The sequence below is a fragment of the Chiloscyllium plagiosum genome, unplaced genomic scaffold (genome assembly GCF_037043375.1).
Source record: "Chiloscyllium plagiosum isolate Xiang-an unplaced genomic scaffold, Cpla_swu_hap1 HiC_scaffold_25, whole genome shotgun sequence".
Lineage (NCBI taxonomy): Eukaryota > Metazoa > Chordata > Chondrichthyes > Orectolobiformes > Hemiscylliidae > Chiloscyllium > Chiloscyllium plagiosum.
The window spans coordinates 38,465,004-38,480,326 of NW_028270163.1; the positions used below are offsets into that span (position 1 = coordinate 38,465,004).

The 15,323-nt window shown below is 38.7% G+C and overlaps 1 protein-coding gene across 2 annotated transcripts in view; it reads right to left on the reverse strand.

Annotated features, from left to right (window-relative positions):
* Positions 1-14,537, reverse strand: part of nploc4 (NPL4 homolog, ubiquitin recognition factor) — a 64,805-nt gene extending 50,268 nt beyond the window's left edge. Inside the window, exons 1-2 of one of the 2 annotated variants that reach the window (XM_043714785.2) lie at positions 14,457-14,537; positions 6,121-6,201 (exon numbers count right to left, since the gene is read on the reverse strand). In XM_043714785.2, coding sequence (XP_043570720.1) covers positions 6,121-6,201; positions 14,457-14,471 — 96 coding nt within the window. In that variant the 5' untranslated portion in view covers positions 14,472-14,537. Of the gene's footprint in view, positions 1-6,120; positions 6,202-14,456 lie in introns of those variants that run through there. The other variant, XM_043714786.2, reaches the window with a different exon arrangement.
* Between the last annotated feature and the right edge of the window lie 786 nt (positions 14,538-15,323).

Below are 15,323 nucleotides of genomic sequence, written 5' to 3' on the forward strand. Positions count from 1 at the left end.
TTTGTGTTGTCTGCAAACTTACTGATCAGACCAACAGTGCCCTCTTCCAGATCATTTATGTATATTACAAACAACAGTGGCCCCAACACTGACCCCTGTGGAACACCACTGGTTACCTTTCTCCATTTTGAGAAACTCCCTTCAACTACTACTCTCTGTCTCTTGTTGCTCAACCAGTTCTTTCAACACCTAGCTAGAACACTCTGCACACCATGTGACTTCACTTTCTCCATTAGTTTACCATGGGGAACCTTATCAAACGCCTTTCTAAAGTCCATGTGTATGACATCTACAGCCCTTCCTTCATCAATCAACTTGGTCACTTCAATCCAGGATATCACAATAGGAGTTCAAGGAGGTAGTATCCTATGTCCAAACATCTTCAACTGCTTCATCAAGAATCCAACCTTCACAACAAGGTCAGAACTGGTTCAGCTTCAATTGGAAGACTGCATCCAATTCTGGGCAATGTACTTTCATAAAGATGTGAAGGATTTACAGAATATGCAGGAAAAGTTTGAGAATGGTTCTGGGGACAGGGACCTTCAACTATTTGGAAGAGATTTGATAAAGATGTTTGTATCATGAGACATTTGAACATAGTACACAGAAAGAGATTACTTCCATTGACAGAAGGATTCACATCCAGAAGCTACAGATTTAAAACAATTGGCAAAATAGCTGAAGGCGATATGAGGAAAAGTTGCTTTGTGTGGCGAGTGGTTATGATCTGCAATGCACTTCCTGAAAGTCTAGTAGAAACACATTTAGCCATGGCTCTTAAAAAAGCAATTAGATAAGTACTTGGAGGAATAGGAGGCTATTGGAAAAGGTATTAGTCAAATTACTCTTGCAGAGATCCAGCTGGGACTGGATGGCCAAACCATCTCCCTCTGTGCTATAAACATTCACTGATCCCAAAAAGAATGTTTACCAATGATTGCACATTTCCATTTTACACTTCTCAAATAACGGTGCGCAATCGATGTCTTCAAGGAGCAAGATTTAGACAACATTCAAGCTTCAGCCGATAAGTGGTTAAGGAACATCTGTGTCACAACCAACACAATGCAATGACCAGCTCCAAAAAAAAAACCAATTCTGCCTTGAGATACAATGGGTATTACCATTGTTGAATTCCCCACCATCAACATCCTGGGGCAGTGTGACAGTCATCATTCCCTTAACTGGACTAGCTACACAAATTCCTTGGCTTACAGGTCAGAATTTGGGAATTAATTTCAAAATGACTACAGAACTGTGTGAACATTCTCATCACTCAAACTGCAGCAGTTCAAGGCAGCAGCTCAACATCACTTTCTCAAGACAGTTTTGGGTGCGAAATAAATATTTGCCTTACTAGTGCTGCCCACATCCTCTCAAATGAATTTTTAAAAATTCCTTGCTTTCCCAACTTCCTTAAGTATAACACTTTACTTGTATATCCAGTAAACGCACATCTTATAAAAGTTACTACAACTCAGCTGACAAATTCCACCTTTAGCAATACACACATCATCTGCACTTCTGAATTCTAACAGAAGTTCCTACATTTTAAAGCAAATTAAACATGGTCTTATTTTGCATTGTTTTTTGACTTTTTCAGCCACACTGATCCAAACGCATCCAAGTTTGACATGATAAGTAACTTGAACTCCAGAGAATAGGATTTTGTAGAGGCTGGCTGCAGAGACATAGAATCCCTATCGCACTGAAAGAGACCTTTCAGCCCACTGAGTCCTCACTAATCCTCCAAGAACATCCCACTCAAATCCCTACACTATTGCTGGCACCCCACATTTACCATAGCTAGCAACGCTAGACACTACGGGACAACTTAGCATGGCTAATCCACCTAACCTGCACATCTTTGGACTATGGGAGGAAACCAGAGCACCTGAAGAAAACTCACAGAGACACAGGGAGAACATGCAAACTCCACACAGACAGTTGCCCAAGGTTGATATCAAAGCTGGGTCCCTGGCGCTATGAGCAGCAGTGCTAATCATTGAGCCACCGTGCTGCCCTTCATATGAGAGAGATGATTGAATCCAAAAGACATCTTATTCACGAAATCAATTCTTTTACTAATCTTGATTTAAACATTTTTTGTTTCAAACAGTGGAGTAACATCTTTAGAATGGGAACACACTGTGGTATTAAACAGATTAATAGCTGGCTTGCAGGAGGTGCTTTTTCATGCATCTGCTGTCCTTGCCCTTTGAGATAGTAGGTGTCATGGGTTTGAAAGATGCCGTTGAAAGAGAATTATGAACTGAAGTGCACATTACATATGGTTACAATGCTGCCATCACATGCCAGTGGTGGAGGAAATGAATGCTTAAGGTTCTAGATGGGGATGCCAATCAAGTAAGCTGCTTTGTCAATAGTAACATGCTTCTTGTGTTGTTGGAGCTGCACTCAATGAGGAAAATGGATTGTAGACAAACTTTGGGAAGACAGGAGGAAAATTTTTCACAAAATTCCCAACCTCTGACCTGCTATTATCTCTGGTCCTGTTTAGTTCCTGGTCAATGGTAACCACCAGGGTGGGAATAGTGGGGGAATTCAGCAATGATAATGTAATGAATATCAAGGGAACGTGCAGTTACTGCAACATGCACTAAGTGATCACATATTATTTTCCAATGGTGAACAGAATATTTATCTTAACATGTAAACATAGCTGAATTCATCTGTATAATATACTCAGAGCACAATTTATGTAATGGAACTGGTACAAATTGTAACCTGGAATGTCAAAATAATCAAAACTTGGAAATATTTTTCTAATACTCCTCAGTTACTTCAAAGAAGATGTTTACTGTCTTGTTGCATTTACCCAATCTTCTTAAATGTCAGTAGTATTCATTATAATACTTAATTCATGTTCTGATATCACTAAAATTGTAAAAACAGGTAAGGCTTAAGGTTACAAAGTCAACACATTTTCAAAATTGCCTGTCCTTTTATCAGTATTGACCAGCCATGCATTTCCAGCTGCTTATATTTCATTTCTTATATCAACATTTGCATGTTTTCCTTTTTATTTTGCAGCTTTATATTGACTGAATGGGATATAGTGTAAATATTATACAATGTGAAGAAAGTCGAATAAGGTAGCCTTGAGAAAAGCTGTTTGCTGATAAGGCGAGTTGGTGTTTTACATCATTGACTTTTTAAAGCCACAAATACAAATTGGAGCAAATAGACAATCTGAAGAACTGAAAGATGACTGCTGACTTCAACAAACTTTTGTATGTTTGCAACTACTTGTAAACAAGTTAATCCTCCCTTTTGACTGGCTACCTGTTCTTCATTTGGATTCCCGTCTGCTCAGTTGAGTGTTGTGGCTGAAATCTCATCAATAAAACAGCAATTTGCTTGCATGTTGGAAGTACAATTTCAAATGCATGCAAGTGGCTAAAATGTAGCACATAGTTAATATAGACATGGACTATAGCAAGATTCAAGTAGAAATGAATAAGCTTAGAGAATAGACATGTAATCAACAAACAAACATTGAAATACATTAAGAAAGTGGCAATGCACTTTGGTAGGAAGAATAAAGAGACCATGTACTCCTTTGAAAATAATTACCTACATGGGACAATGGAACTAAGGGATTTGGAGGTGAAAATTTACAAACCATGACAAGCAGCAAGACAATGAAAAAGCTTAAACAAAAACAAAAAGCATTGGTGTTCATTTCCAGGGGAGGTAATTCAAAATTTGTATAGAATCTTGGTTACACTATACTTGACATATTCTGCAAGGTTCTGGTCTCTATGTTAAAAGAAAGGATAGAAGCACTGAAAAATATTCAAAAGTGTTTTACAAGAATGATACCAGAACTGAGAGGTTATACCTATTAGGAAAGATTGAAAGATCAAGGCTCTTCTCTCTGGAAGAGAGAAAACAAACTGAACTAGTGGAGATCTATCAGATTATAAATGGGCCTAATAAATTAGAAATTGAGAGTGTTATCACTTGCACGTGAGACTGGAAAGAGAGACCACAAATATAAGATAGTTAGAAAAAAATTACTTTAGCTAGAGTCAAGGCAATTGCCCAGATGCAGTTTAGAGAATGTGATATAAAAGGAGAAAGGAACAGAAGGCTATGTTGAGGAGTTAACAAAAGAAAGTTGTAAGGAGAGTTTTGTGGAGCATATAAACTGTTATGAATGCATTGGACTGAATAAGAAAGGCTCTAAGAAGCAGCCTGGGAACTACAGACTGGTGAGTCTGACATCAGTGAGTAGTAAGTTGTTGGAAGTGATTCTGAGGAATAGGATTTACATGCATTTGGAAAGGCAAGGACTGATTAGGGATAATTAGTACGGCTTTGTGTATGGGAAATCGTGTCTCACAAACTTGATTTGAAATTTTTTTGAGGACATAACCAAAAAGGTTGATGAAGACAGAGCAGTAGATGTTGTTTACGTGGACTTCAGCAAGGCCTTTTACAACATGGAGAAAGTGAGGTCTGCAGATGCTGGAGATCAGAGCTGGAAATGTGTTGCTGGAAAAGCGCAGCAGGTCAGGCAGCATCCAGGGAACAGGAGAATCGACGTTTCGGGCATAAGCCCTTCTTCAGGAATGAGGAAGGGCTTTCCTCATTCCTGAAGAAGGGCTTATGCCCGAAACGTCGATTCTCCTGTTCCCTGGATGCTGCCTGACCTGCTGCGCTTTTCCAGCAACACATTTCCAGCTTTTACAACATGGTAGACTGATTAATAAAGTCAGACCAATGAGATTCAGGGACAGCTTGTCAAATTGGATACAAAATTGGCTTGATGGTAGGGAGCAGAAGGTGGTAGTGGAGGGTTGTTTTTCAGACTGGAGGCCTATTCCGCAAGGATCAGTGCTAGGTCCACTGTTATTTGTCATTTATATAAACAATTTATGTAAATGATTTGGATAAGGAAGAATGGTTAGTAAGTTTGCTGATAACACTGGAATTGGTGGTATAGTGAATAGTGAAGAAGGCATCCATGTGCACAAAGGGATTTTGATTCTTTGGGCCATTGGGTTAAGTAGCAGCAGATACCGTTTCTTTTGGATAAATGCGAGGTGCTGCATTTTAGTAAAGTGTTAATGTTAGAGCCCTGGGTGGTGTTGTTAAGCCTAGAGACCTAAGGTTTAGGTACAGGTAGATAGTTCTTTGAAAGCTATGTTACAGGTAGACAGGGTGGTGAAGAAGGCATTTAGAACACTTGCCTTCATTGCTCACACCATTGAGTATAGTAGTTAGGATATCATGTTGAGGTTGTACACAACATTGGTGAAGTCACTTTTGGAGTACTGTGTACAGTTCTGGCTGCCCTGCTATAGAAAAATTATTAAATTGGAGAGGTTCAGGGTGTTGCTACGATTAGAGAGTTTGAGTTATAAGGCGAGGCTAGATAGGCTAGAACCATTTTCACTGGAGCATTGGAGGCTGAGGGGTGACTTATGGAGGTTCATAAAATCATGAGAGGCATAGATGAAGTGAATAGCAAAGGTCTCTTCAAACAGGGAGTTCAAAACTAGAGCGATATTTTTAAGTTAAGAGGAGAAAGATTTAACAGGGACCTGCGTGGCAATTTTACAAACCACCCTCTGTGTGGGGGGTATGTGGAATAAACTACCAAAGGAAGTGGTAGATGCAGATACAGTTAGAACATTTAAAAGACATTTGGACAAGTACATGAATAGGAAAGGTTTAGAGAGATATGGGTCAGATGTAGGTAAGTTAGACTAGTTTAGTTTGGGAAACCTGGTTAGCTTAGATCAGTTGGACCGAAGAATCTGCTTGCATGCTGTACGACGCTAGGTGCTTCAAATATGAGGGGCGTGCTAGATGCAAAGCATGAGATATGTAAAATTAACAGGAGCCAGTGTAACAAGTAATTTTATATTTAATGGAATTGGAGTCCAATCATTTAAATATCAAAAAAGGAACAGAAATTTACAAATAATACTTAGTTAAAATAGCTACATAAATGTGAAAATTTGTTATTTTTTTTCAACATGTTTACCAAAAGTACTCAAGTAGAAGAGAGATATAAAGGAAGTATACAATAGGTTTAACAGAGTTCTCAGAAGCAAATCCCCCCTGAAGAAAATAGTTCATTACCTTTTTCAAAAATTGGGCTCCTGTTTCTCTTTTGCCCACATTAATCCTTTTCATACCATGTGGGGACTGAATGCGGACAATCTAAAAGATTAAATAAATATTTAAGTGTACACAAACATGATAAAATTTTATGTAAGCACTGACAATAACAGTAGCAATATTACGCAACGCTCTTGGTTAAACTTCAATTAAAGCCCTTCAAAATTGGAGATCTGGGAACATTTTTGAGCACTCAAGATGTCAAATGGCCTGCTAATTCGTATTAATATTTTCAGTGGGACTTCAGTGAACCCAAACAAAAAGCTAATAAAAGTACTGAGTTATTAAATACTATATGTTTGTAGTACCTCAATTATTTCAAATCAATTTTGATCCAACCGATGTCAGCTACTTTGGGTTATCATTTTGCCATTGGCAGTAATTCTTTTGGACCTCCCAATCCTACTTTAATATACATTTCGACCATGCTTGCAAGGACAAACATTTATCCTAACAATCCTCAAAGTAAAACCAAGGCACATGGCATTCTATCATATTAAAGATCAATCATCAAAACAGGGGCACTACACAGGATTTGCTGTCTTCCTACAAATTGTAGGACCATACGAAATGGGAGCAGAATTAGACCATTCACCCAGAGTCTACTCCATGAACCACTCATAACTGATATGTTTCTCAAGCCCATTCACCTCCCTTCTGCCCAATACACGTGATCCCCTTACCAATTATGGACCTATCAGTATTAAATACACTCAATGGCCTGATTTCCACAGTTTAAAAAAAAATCACACAACACCATGTTATAGTCCAACAGGCTTATTTGGAAATACAAGCTTTCAGAGCACTGCTCCTTCATCAGGTAGCCAGTGGGGCAGGATCTATAAATTCTGTGTCTTATGATCCTGCCCCACTAACTACCTGATGAAGGACCAGCTCCAAAAGCTTATACTTCCAAATAAACCTGTTGGACTATAACCTGGTGTTGTGCGATTTTTAAAACTTTGTCCATCCCAGTTCAACACCAGCATCGCCATATCTTGGTTTCCACAGCCCTTTGCGGCACAGGGTTCCACAGATTCATCATCCTTAATTATCAAATTCCTATGGTACAAATAAGTTGAGCTTTTATAAAAGTCTTAATGAACTCTATGATCCGAGCAGTGAATTTCAACGTATGAAGTGTTTAGTCTGATCCTGATATTAGCCAGCCTAATTCTATAACAATGCAAGTCCGCGCAGTTCATTTTAAATAATCAACTGTTGTTTGCAGTGAAAGCTTCAAGAACAAAAGTGCATCGTAATGCTGCAGCTGCAATGTTTGACCATTGTGTTTCCCATCGATCCATCGAGTCTGTCAGTCCACAATGGATCATAAGAAAGGGATTTCTTCCTAAGCCACAATATTCATAAGATCAATGGATAATAACAAGATCTATAAGAATGTGCATTGACTAAGCCATTATAACCTGTAACTGATGAGGAAAGCATGAATCTGACTTCAGAGGGTAAGGCCACAAATCTGAAGTAAATGTTGCAATACCATTGCCAATTTCATGAAGTGTCCAGAAATGTCAAATGATTCCTCTTTGCCATGAGCAAATACAGTCTATCAGCCTGACTTTTGCATTAAGGATGAGATTAAGTATCCATAGCTTTTCTGGAGCAACTGAATAATGTACAGCTTTGACACAAAAAGTTAAATGTCAAAATCCGGGATTTGATTTCTGATTTGCCCCATTCACCCAAAAACTGCACACCAATGATATTTCACCAATAGACTCACCATTGCAATCCAGAGAAAGTTGGGAAATTGCTGTACTCACCACATAGTTATCCAATAATGATAACAAAAAGGTTAGGACTAGTAAGTTTAGAATTTGGTTTTTTAAATGGCGTTTAAAAAAAGACAATTACTGCCAAACAAGCTCTATGGCCTTGGAAACTCAAGCATTTAGATTGCACTTATTCTTGGCAAGCTTTAAAAAGAACTCTATTCTTAAAACTCTATTTTTCCACACTCTTTTATTCCTCTTTCTCAAGCCTTCTTTCTCTTCCTATTTCACACTTTGTACAGTATATGATTTGACATAAGAGTTAAATATTCTAATTCACACCTCCACGTTTTCCTTAACTTCATAGATTGAGGGGGCTGCTGTTATTTGCCTCATATATACACGACCTAGATCCCCTATAGCAGTAACCCGCTTATAAGAGTTATAATTAGCAGGAGGCTTCCACTTAAAGCTCATGGAAAGGCATGGGCAATTAAACCATGAAGAAAAATAATCATCTTACTTTCACAGCTGACTATAAAATGTGTCAAATTTTGAGATATTACTAAGAGATAATATTACGAAATAAAATATATTTTGCAGAAATATTTTAAAAGTGCATACACACTATATCTTAATTTTGTCAGGCTATAGCATAAATAGCATTGTCTCAAGATAAACAATAAAACTGCAGTCAAATTTAATTAGTTAACCAATACCCAACAGCTGAAAGATCTTAGACAGATGGTACCTGGTGAGCAGATTCTGTGCAAGTGTTTAATAATGCATTGAATCTCACACTGCCTGAATAAAAGTAGAGAAAGAGAGCTACCAACTTGCTGCTGCTGCTGCTATGGATTAACTCTAAAATGGTTCTAAGAAGTGTGTTAAATGTATTGTTCCAAAATGCTATTTCTCTTGCAACCTTTTGCAAATATTCAAATCGATACTCCTGTAATTAGATCACTCTTTGTACTATCGGGCTTGAATATTAAGTTCTCTTTCCAAAACAAAGCTTGCACATAATTCTTCTTTTATTTCATTATAATTCAATCTGTCAACATCTTGCCAGTCAACAGTTTATATGTAACTACACTAGGGAAAAAAAAGCAGCCCAAAATTTAACATAGTACTGCCCTCTTCACATACATCATGGAAAAAATGTCACTCACATGATACCATCCAAATTTAATTTGATACAAACGATTTTACACACAAGTTGACTTTTTTTGTTGACATCTAAGGGAGTAAGCAAACCAATTAAATCCAAATATAAACATCTCTGAGATTTGTTCAATGCTTAATTGGCAGCTTTCCTTTGAATTCATCAGATAGCTACTTACATTCCTTTGGATGAAATTACTTTTTTTAAAAATAACCTCACCAACCCTCCACCCTCCTCCCCAATACCCCAACACCCCTCACCCCTTTATTTGCAGCTCCTCTTAAATCCACCTGATGAAGGAGCAGTCCTCCGAAAGCTAGTGTGCTTCCAATTAAACCTGTTGGACTATAACTGCCGTTGTTTGATTTTTAACTTTGATTGATAATGAAATATTCAAGCAGGTTATTGAAGAAAGGTTACGCCCGAAACATTGACTTCTCCACCTCTTGATGCTGCCTGACTTGCTGTGTACTTCCAGCCTCTTGTTTGTCTACCCTGAAATTACCTTTTAGCTATTTTACATTTCAAAGATTTTAAAAGAATTGTGCAATGAAACGGCTAAAACAGATTGCTCCACGGATAAGGAAAAATAAAAATCCACCAGTGCAGAAGAACCAAATTATTATTCAGTACAGTCTTCACAATTGTTTGTAATTTCACCTTCAACAAAGGACTAGTTACCACATTTCCAACTGTTTAATAAGCTTAAGTAAATCATAGTCTAATGCAATGTTATTGTCTTCCAAACTGGAGGAAGAACACAAGGGCCCAAATAAAATCAATTAATTAAACTAGAATGGACAATATCATATTCAATTTCTGGAATGCTACCAATTTAGTATTTTTCTACCTGGGCATTAGAGGTGGTACATGGAGAACAAATCTGTGGAAGTGGTCTAAGACACTGAAACCCATAAAAGTGTCAGAACTAAAATACTAAAAGAAAAAAAAGCATTTTACGAGTCTTCTCTCAACAGTAGCTGGTAAGAACCAATCCCTGGATTGGCAAGAATTTCAAAATTTCAAAAAAATTCTGGCAACTCAAATTCTGTATGCTATCATTGCCCTACATGCTCCATTCAGGAGTAATAATCTCTTGACCGACAATGATTTGGAGATGCCGGTGTTGGACTGGGGTGTACAAAGTTAAAAATCACACAACATCAGGTTATAGTCCAACAGGTTTAATTAGAAGCACTAGCTTACAACCACCTGATGAAGGAGCAGTCCTCCGAAAGCTAGTGTGCTTCCAATTAAACCTGTTGGACTATAACCTGGTGTTGTTTGATTTTTAACTTTGATTGATAATGAAATATTCAAGCAGGTTATTGACCAAGTACAAAATGTGTCAGCATATGAACAGAGAAGTCCAAATAAACGAAGCAAAATATAAAAATAATAGTACAGTGATCAATTATACTTACACAAAAATAGTTTGTGTAAATTAATTATTCTACATGTTCATGAAAATCTAGTGCCATGTCTCTTGATTTGTATGACAAATTATTTACTTGACTATCAGAAATATATCCAATTTTATTCAAAAGCAATTAGTTTTAACAATTCTTACATATTTTCTGTAAAACACTGCTCAACCCAGAGACAGAGTTTACATTATTATTTTAATTTAATAAAATGCAATAACAGTATAATAGACTGGATTGGATTATGTTAAGAACAAGGAGAATGGCCTTAACCAGTGGCTCTTTAAATTAATTTATGTACTAATTATGTAATCTTTGTTATTGATTTATTTCCTATGGCCTTTCAGAAAGGGAGTATGTCAACATCTTAGGTTAGGAGTCAAGACTGAACATGATCACACTGCGTTAACAATCACAACTGAAACTACATCTGCGTCAATTCATCTCTGCTGTCAGTTATGTTCAATAATAACTCCAGCCAGTAACATATTGTGGCAACAATCACTGTTTAACATTCTTTAAAAACGTTCTCCTTAAGAAAGGATATACTTAACTCAGAAAGGGTTAACACGGCTGACTCTTAGGTTGAGAAGGTCATCCTATGGGTACAACTGAAGCATAATCAGCTGACACTTTCCACTCTTATGGTGCAGCAGTAGTGTTCCTACTGCTAAGTTAGAAGACATGGATTCAAGTGTAGAGTTAGGTAATTAAATTTCAAAACAGGATGATTAAAAATATCTATACCTTCAGAAGAATAAGAGATGATCTCATTGAAAAGGTAGAAAATTCTCAAAAGAGCCTGCCACAGTTGATACGATGTGGCTTTTTCCCTGGCTGATAAGCAGAGAACATTATCTCAGTCTCAACAGGGGGTCAGCCGGTCAGGTTAGAGAAGAGGACAAATTTCTTCACCCAGAGGCTTATGAATCTTTGGAATTAAGTATCTTCAAGAGCCATGGATACTCAGTTATTGAGCACGTTCAGTACTGAAACAAACAGATTTCTTACGCACTAAGAAAATCAAGGGAGGTGGAGAACAGGACAGGAGACTCAAATTGATACAGAAGATCAGCCATAATCGTATTGAAGGGTGAAGTAGACTTGGATTGTATGGCTTATTTCCAATTCTGATCAACATTACATTTGATTTTTTAGAAAAATGCAGATTGGCCAACCTCTTGTAAACAAGGCTTCATCATAACGTGCCACATCACCATATATTTTAAAGAAAGATGCTCATTTATACTGCACGTTTCACAACTGACAGACAGCTCAAACCACTTTATGGCATTTGAAGTACTTTTTGAATAAAGGATATTGTAATGGAGGGCGTGCAGTCAATATGCATGTCACAAACCTCCATAAAATAGCCATGACATGATGTCCAGATTTTTTTTGTGATTTTGACTGAACACTGGGGTTAACATGCTTGTTCATTTTTGAATGTGCAATAGGATCATTTACATACATCTGAATAGGCATATAGAGTTTCAGATTAACACCTCATCTGAAAGATGGCACCTCTATCAATGTCACACACCCCAAGGACTGCATTGGAGTATCAGCACAGTTATTCTATGCTCAAGTCTTGGAATTAGAGTTGAACACAAATATTTGAGGCGTGAGTGTTGCTAACTGAACCAAAGCCAGCATTCAAAAACTGAATTCCTATATGCATTTCTTGGTTACAAGATTTTACTTCACACTGTCACTTTTGTCACATTTTCCATTACTAATCCATTGTAAATTCTTACGCCGTTTTTCATAATTAAAACTGCCCACACATTTACACTGTTACACCAGTGGTAGTGTTGGAGTGACTCAGTTCCATATCTTGCTAGTTTCTCAACCTTTAGTGCAGACACACTATGTTCCAAAGGGCTTCTTGTCCTATTTTCTGATTGGCAATGTTTTCATCTTTTACAAATTATAAATATAAAATCAAAAAGGTGTTATACAGACACAACAACTCCCAATCCACTGTCTGCTTTACATACCATTCAAGATTCCACAGCTAAAACTCTAACATGAGTGTTCTCTCCATGAACGCAATCTGACCTACTGTCTGTTTCCAGTAGTTCATCTTTTGTTACTGGATTTCACACATGCTGCAATTACTGCATCTATATCCAAACTCCCACTGACAACTATCCTTGCTTTTGACAAAGCTACAGCAGACTGGCTAGTTTTATTTTTAATTTTAAAACATTTAAGTAAATAGCTTGCCTTAACTTTCTAATCCAAAATGACAACATACAACAGTTGATCATTAAATAAAGTGTCCATTTTCCAATCTACCAACTAATTCATTTGCCATTACCATTCACAACCTTCAAAGTGCAATGAAGTAGCAATTAAATTTTTAAAAAATTTGCATTAATTTGCATTAATCTAGTCCCTTTAAATTAAATGTCTAAAGTACTATAGATAATTATATACTTAGATCCAGGTAATTATCTTTAAACTTTCATATCATGGTTACAAGATGCTGCCTCACAGCGCCAGAGACCCGGGTTCAATTCCCGACTCAGGCGACTGACTGTGTGGAGTTTGCACATTCTCCCCATGTCTGCATGGGTTTCTTCCAGGTGCTCCGGTTTCCTCCCATAGTCCAAAGAGGTGCAGGTTAGGTGAATTGGCCATGCTAAATTGCCCATAGTGTTAGGTAAAAAGGGGTAAATGTAGGGGTATGGGTGGGTTGCGTTTCAGCGGGTCGGTGTGGACTTGTTGGGCCGAAGGGCCTGTTTCCACACTAAGTAATCTAAAAGATATAGTAAAGCATTTACTGAACTGTTAACACCTTAACTATTTACATGCACATAATACTCCAGATTGAAAGCAATTCATCTGGAATCTTTTAGACTGCCTTCAATTTGCAATCTTTCAAGTACACAAAGAGTTGCAAGACTTCTTTGTTTTTAAAAAAACAAAATCAGGTTGTTCAAACAGTGTTTCTCTAGCTTACTTCCTCAAACTATGCAGACATATTAAATTCCCTCCCCATGCAAAATTGCCAACTCATTCAGGGGTATGAATCCACAGAGGGCAGCAGCACTCCAGCACTTGGCTCAAGCCAATCTTCATGTTCAATTGAGGATGGGACAAGCTAGTTTTCAGACTAGGGGTCCTGGCCAACATGACTCAGTCCAAACTATGTCCTTCTTTAGTGACTGAGCAACTAGGTGTGCTTATAAATTCAATCGTTCGGTAAGACAAATTGAACAAGCTAGAAAAATAATTCTGAATACTGATATTTAAAAGCACAAAACCTATAATGGTAGTGAAATCTGTTGCTCAACATTTGACTATGCAGCAGTGTTTAACTGCTGTTTGTTCAATTTTCAGAGGCCAAAAATGCAGCTTTGCCGTGAACGAGTGTCCCATTCATACAAACAATGCTGACAGGACACACAAAAGAATTAGGCAATACCAGTATAATTGCTGTGACTGCATTCTCCAGAAAGTTCAGTGGGAGCAAACATAATGGACTAGTAACAATCACAATTCGATATGTCGCATCAAGCAGGGACTGAGTTTAACGGAATGATCACTTCAAACTGGGCAGCAAGGCAAACCGACAGTCCACACATTGATTAAATAATCCAACGTTGCTGCAAGTCATGTTGGAGGTTATGTCGTGTGATTGTGTGAGTGGCCGAGAGAACCCCACATCCTTCCCTCGGCCTCCAGCTGCTGAGGCAGGGAGGGAGAGCGGACAGATCGCTGCCTCATTGCTCCGAACCCGGTGGGTGCCTACCGGACTCCCGGGCCTGAGGCTAACGCTGACGCTGTCAAACCCCCAACCTCGGACCAGGCCGACCGGGCCTGGGAGTTCAGCGGGAGACTCCGGGACTCGGCCCGTCTCCCGGGGTAGGGAGAAAGAGGGGCCCGCCAGGGGTTGGACAGGAAAGTTTGAGGCCCCAGGCCCGAGCAGGCTACAAGACTCGCGCCGACGGTGAAGCCGTTACTCACGATATTTTCCGCCATGACGCCCGTGCAGCCGCTCCTCGGCCTTTTACCGAAATCTGCCTTCCAATTCCAACGCGTGTCACCGCGGAACCCGTCCGATGCCGCACAGCACAAACGAACAATCAGTTCCGCTGTACAAACGTTCCCCCATCTGTATAACACAGTGGAAATGCAAATAAAAACCTGCAATTTTATGTACAAACTGTCACACGCTGAATGTGCACAATAATTAATTGCACATTTGCACAATCTGACCATAAATTTTCTAGCATGTCCCCCACTTCTATTTCGTTTCCCCTTACAAATACAGAACAGTTTTTAACTTTGACACTAATGAGGTGGAGTTAGAGTCATATACATGTACAGCATGGAAACAGACTCTTTGGTCCAAACCGTCCATGCCGACCAGATATCCCAACCCAATCTAGTCCCACCTGCCAGCACTTGGCCCATATCCCTCCAAACACTTCCTATTCATATACCCATCCAAATGCCTCTTAAATGTTGCAATTGTACCAGCCTTCACCACTTCCTCTGGCAGCTCATTCTGTACACATACCACCCTCTGTGTGAAAAGGTTGCCCCTTAGGCCTCTTTTATATCTTTCCCCTCTCAACCTAAACCTAAGCCCTCTAGTTCTGGACTCTCGACCCCAGGGAAAAGACTTTGCCTATTTATCCTATCCATGCCCCTCATAATTTTGTAAACGTCTATTCAGTCACCCCTCAGCCTCCAACGCTCCAGGGAAAACAGCCCAAGCCTTATCAGCCTCTCCCTGAAGCTCAGATCCTCCAACCCTGGCAACATCCTTGTAAATCTTTTCAGAACCTTTTCAAGTTTCACAACATGTTTCCGATAGGAAGGAAACCA